We start from the raw sequence: 5,204 nt of genomic DNA, 5'->3' as shown, positions 1-5,204 counted from the left end.
AAAAAAAAAAAAAAAAAAAAAAAAAAAAAAAAAAAAAAAAAAAAAAAAAGCTATTTAGGTGTAAAATTTCTTAAATTAATGAAACTCTTAAAGGTTAAGGGTATATTTTAACATTATTAAAAAAGTTTTAAAGAACAATAATAAAACTGTTGAGAATTCGATGGTATTTCGAACTTTTTAAGAGTATTAATGATTTGAAAGTTTAAAGGTATTTTTGAAACAGAATATTGACGGTCTCTCTAAAAATAACGGTAAACGTACTTTTGATTTTTTTTTTTAAAGTACAAGGGTATTATTAAAACTTTTAAAACTGGTACCTCATGTATGAAAGTATGGTTTCTCGCTAAAATAACAATTATAATCGCAGAAATACACACAACCCACATACCAACTCTTTCCTTGATGATAGCAGCGCACTCTGCACCACCACAATTTTGTGCGAAGTAAAGTATGTCATTGTACATTGCATTAGAGGGTTGGATTCCAGCATCATCCATCCACTGCAAGACCTGTACATAAGTTTATTTAAATTTCTATATTCCTGGCTGGGAATATGATGAAAACACTTAAAAAGCCATGTTATTTAATAGAAAGCAAAAAATTAAAGAAAGGGTAAAAGTACGAACCAAAATTGTACCAAACTCCACAGACTAAAAACAAGGAACTGAAGAATAGAGACAGTAACACTGTTTGGAATTCGTACTAAACACGAAAGACCCCTATTAAGAAAGTGTACAATAGGAGGCAGTGGGGGGGCACGAGAATATAGCAAGAGGTGGGTTGTGAATGGAGTGATTTGTAAAGAATAAGCTAGAGGGACGTTTTTGCTATAGTCAGTCAGAGAGAGTAGTAATGCGTAGCAACGGAAAGCTCTCTAATTCTTCCCTTGATTCAGTAACTTGATTGATCAATGACAAACAGACTCATCCAACATAAACTTGCATAAGACTAAATGCTCTAGAAATCAGGACTCTTGGCATCTTGACTAAAGATTCAAAAGAATTTGGACTATCATGTATAGACAAAGACTAATATGGTACTGCTCCAAAGTCTGGGCTTGCTCAAAGTTGCTTTAGTATTAGCACCGAGGTATCAGGAAAAAAAAAAAAACATAGGACAACTAATGTCCAAGTAATATACAACTCCTATAATCAGCAGTCATAGGTATATATTAGTAAGAACAGCTCAAGGGCTTTGAAATGCCAAGTTACTGAAACATAAAGCGTACCTCAATGTATTTCCTCCAATTTCCAAAAGACAAGAGATTCTTCAACAAGATTGAATAAGTACTAATATTGACACTGGATCCCAATGCCACGAATCTGTAAAACAGCTGTATTTTGGGATAAAATAGCTTAGAGTTCAACGCACTACAAGGATACAAACAGTTGGCATATGTAAATCATGTTCGTAGATATCAGACTTTAAACGATAAGGAAACAGGGGAAATCTTGAAGAAAAGAATGTGCAGAAAAATTTGCTTGATTCCCAACATTAACCCATAAGAAATATATCGACACGTATATTTTCCAACTACCTTCATCATAATCTCCATCTTTCCACTTTTTCCCAGAAAATGCAGAAGATGATTAATAGTTCCAACTGAGACGAGATGCAAAGAGGGCTCCATAAGCTTTATTATGTCAGTTGCTTTCCTCCAATCTCGTAGTCTGCATACAAATTTCAGTAAATAGTTTCTTAGTGAAAGAGTGAAAACAATAAGTTGCAAATTTTCAAGGTAAAATTCAGATAATAATTCTCTTACTTTTACAATAGTTACAAGGGTCTATCTTAAGTAGAAGAGAGACCTAATACACAAAAGGAAAAACCTTATACACATAATCACACTTCAAGTACACATAACAAATAAAATATAGTAAATATATTTAAGAATAAACCATCAATAAGTAAACCTGAAAACCATTGTGGTCAAATGATTCAAAGCAAAGAAGGATGCCTCGAAAAAATTGTAATGATTATATACAACTGTAATCATAAGTGGTAATCATATTAGAAATGTGTGAGGATGATGGGAAAACTATGTCACCTAGATAGATAAATAATGCTAGGCATAGCGAGAGAAGACTAGTTAAGTAGCTAACTGCCTTTTATAGCTGGTTGATGTAAGTTGAGAGGCTGTTAGTAAATTCCGTCGGTCAGGAAGTTAACTGAGGAGACTGGCAGTCGTTGTGTGTACAAGAGGCTGAGAAGAAGATAGTCAAAATTATGAGAGTTAGAGAGAATAGGCCTACCAAATGCCCTTTATCAAACATCATCCTTCCAAAACCTTGTCTAAAGACCTCTCCATCCCTCTAAGAATTCTTATATTTCTCTCAATCCACATGCCCTACAAGATTGCAAAACAGTAAGTCTGCCACAAGACCTCCCCTTAACACGAAACAAAAAGTTCATCACACTTTCCTCAAACAAAGGCCATAAGTCCCTATTACACACCACAGAAACCCCAAACAAAATAAAGCACCGACTCCAAAGGGAGTAAGCAAACTGGCAACCCCATAAGAGATGATCAAGATCCCTCATGTTGTCTACAAAGAACACACCATTGCGGGCGTAAAACCAAGGAAGAGTGCTGCTAGATGCGATCTTGGGTGTTCACTCTTCCATGTAAGACTTGGAAAGAAAAGAAACTTCACTTTCTTAGAAATTTAACCTTCCACAAAAAAAAAAAAAAAAAAAAAAAACTAAGGTTACTTGAATTGGAGCTCGTTCTTGTAAAAGTTTGGGCAAAGTATTAATGGGCATACTAGGGTACCCGTACATTTTACATAGATTAGGCAGAACAGAGGAAGAGTAATTAGCAACACATTAACTGTTATACCTATTGGTGCCAGTTAATTGGATTGTTCATGAGTCAAGAATTCGTTAGGAAGTTAAGTGAGTGGACTGACAGTTGAAACATACACAGGAAGTAGAGTAGGAAAACCTAAGAAAAATGTTAAGAGAGTTAAAGGAGAGAACAAGCATCTATGCTGAATTCTTGAGACATTCAACTTAATAAACATTCATAGCTATACCACCCAGTCAGATCACATTTAATAAAGCTCAAAGATTCTTCTTTTCCGAGGACTACACGGAAGGATCAAGGTGAGTCTACTAGTTCAACCAAACCAAATGCTCAATAAGTTTTCTTCCGAGGGCAGCGAATTAACTATCCTTGCCATACAAATATGCTAGCAAAATGTGTATAAAGAAAATATGTAACGTATATGTACATGTAAAATCTTACGTGCTACAAGCTGACAACATTTCAAAGAAATTGGCATCGTTGAAAGGAATTCCCTTCTCCTTCATAATTTCTGCCAGAGTAAGAACGTTGGAAGCCTGATTTCCCTTATTATATGCTTTCATCAAAGCGGAGCATGCTATAGAATCTAGTTGAATGTTATTTGTTTCCATTTCATGATATAAGGAGCAGGCTTTTTCCCATGTCTCTGATATGAAAATCAAATTACAAAAGTTCAGAATCAAACAATCTCTTTTTATAGTGGCAAATCAGATCAATGAATTGAAAAAACCTACCAGTTGTGCTATATGCATTTATCATTGCTGTATATGTAACTAAATCGGGACAACAACCACTTCCCTTCAATGAATTGAACAAAGTTTCTGCTTTCACAAGTTGACCCTGCAATGCATGAAAATTAAACAATGAATAAAAGACCGGGATTTATCTCAATTGATGTGTAGTCTAAACAAGGGAAGTGTCTGTCTTGCTAAAGTACTAACCTGTTTACTATAGGCACAGATCATAGAAGAGTAGATCTCTTCAGACAAAGGAATCTTTAAATCTACCATTTCTTTGAAAAAGTGGATTGCCTCGTCATATTTTGACATCCTACAACAACTACTTATCAAGATAGTATATGTGACAGAGTCTGGTTTAGTGTTCTTATTCTTCATTGATCTATACAAATCAACAGCCTTTTCATATTCACCAATATTCATGTAGCTACCAATAGCTGAATTATATGCAATAGTGTTCAAACGAATTCCCCGTAGCTCGGCAGCAGAAAACACAGCATCTACATTCACCTTTTGACCAAATCGTCCACAGGCAGCCAAGAGGGTGCATATTGAAACAACATTTGGATGAATTCCATCTTGCTCCATCTCACGTAAGATGTCAACAGCTTGAGCTAAATAGCCATTAGATCCATATGCATCTATCAGTGCATTGTAGCTAACAAGATTTGGCTTGCATTTGTTTCTCTTCATCATATCAAACACTTCTCTAGCCCTTGTAGGTTGCTGAGATCTTCCAAATGTACTGAGTAAAGATGTATATGATACAACATCAGGGCGAAAACCACTCCTTTTCATCTCATCAAAAACTGTAGAAGCTTCTTTATCCATCCCATGGGAAGCATATGCACTTATTAGAGCATTATACGAAACAATGTTAGGTTTTATTCCTTCACCCAGCATTGTACTAAATACAGCTTTACAATCTTCAATCTGTCCACAAACAGAATAAAGATGAATGATACTTGTGAATGTTACAACGTCAGGGCGACATTCAGCCCTCTTCTCCCGCATAGAATTAAAGATTTCAATGGCTTGTCCATATTGTTTGACCTTTATCAAACAATGAATCACAATATTAAGTGTTGTTGTGTCAGGCCGGATGTTTGTACCCTTCATCAATTCAAAATATGACAAAGCTTTTGAATACTGAGCCCCACTTTTATATGCAGATAGAACAATATTGTGGGTCACAAGATCAGGGCCAACCCCATTGTCTGTCATTTTCTTGCAAACTCTCAAAGCTTCTCTCCAATTTCCAGAAGATCCGCATGCATTTATCAAATTATTAAACGTTGATCGACTAGGAGGGATCTGCATCAATTGGAAAATAATAATTTTCTTAGTACAATGTATATATTGATAAATTAAAATGTAAAAGTTAATTTTCACATAAATTCATTTAATTTTCACGTAAAGTCATTAACATTGTTTTGATATTCACAATATTTTTTTTATAACTTTCTTCATTGTTAATTTTTGTCATTGACAGGTATTTTATATGTATAAATAAACAAGAATTAATATCAGTAGAAACTGAACAGTTTCAAAAATCTTTCAAATGAGTTGGTTTTTAATGTAAAATATTAAATATATGTTTGGGTTTTTGTATAGAAGGGACAGAGGCGTGCCAAAAAAAAAAAAAAAAAAAAAAAAAGAAA

The 5,204-nt window shown here is 34.4% G+C and overlaps 1 protein-coding gene across 2 annotated transcripts in view; it reads right to left on the bottom strand.

Annotated features, from left to right (window-relative positions):
- The window catches only part of LOC111441562 (pentatricopeptide repeat-containing protein At2g41720), a 9,356-nt gene that overhangs the window by 1,327 nt on the left and 2,825 nt on the right, over window positions 1-5,204 (bottom strand). For both annotated transcript variants that reach the window (XM_023078605.1, XM_023078606.1), the window contains exons 4-9: window positions 3,748-4,857; window positions 3,541-3,646; window positions 3,248-3,452; window positions 1,538-1,670; window positions 1,229-1,333; window positions 389-509 (exon numbers count right to left, since the gene is read on the bottom strand). In XM_023078605.1, coding sequence (XP_022934373.1) covers window positions 389-509; window positions 1,229-1,333; window positions 1,538-1,670; window positions 3,248-3,452; window positions 3,541-3,646; window positions 3,748-4,857 — 1,780 coding nt within the window. The remainder of the gene's footprint in view (window positions 1-388; window positions 510-1,228; window positions 1,334-1,537; window positions 1,671-3,247; window positions 3,453-3,540; window positions 3,647-3,747; window positions 4,858-5,204) is intronic.

Source organism: Cucurbita moschata, unplaced genomic scaffold, assembly GCF_002738365.1.
Source record: "Cucurbita moschata cultivar Rifu unplaced genomic scaffold, Cmos_1.0 Cmo_Scf00004, whole genome shotgun sequence".
Lineage (NCBI taxonomy): Eukaryota > Viridiplantae > Streptophyta > Magnoliopsida > Cucurbitales > Cucurbitaceae > Cucurbita > Cucurbita moschata.
The sequence above is the reverse complement of the archived record's forward strand: the minus strand, read 5'-3'. Positions and strand labels throughout refer to the sequence as shown.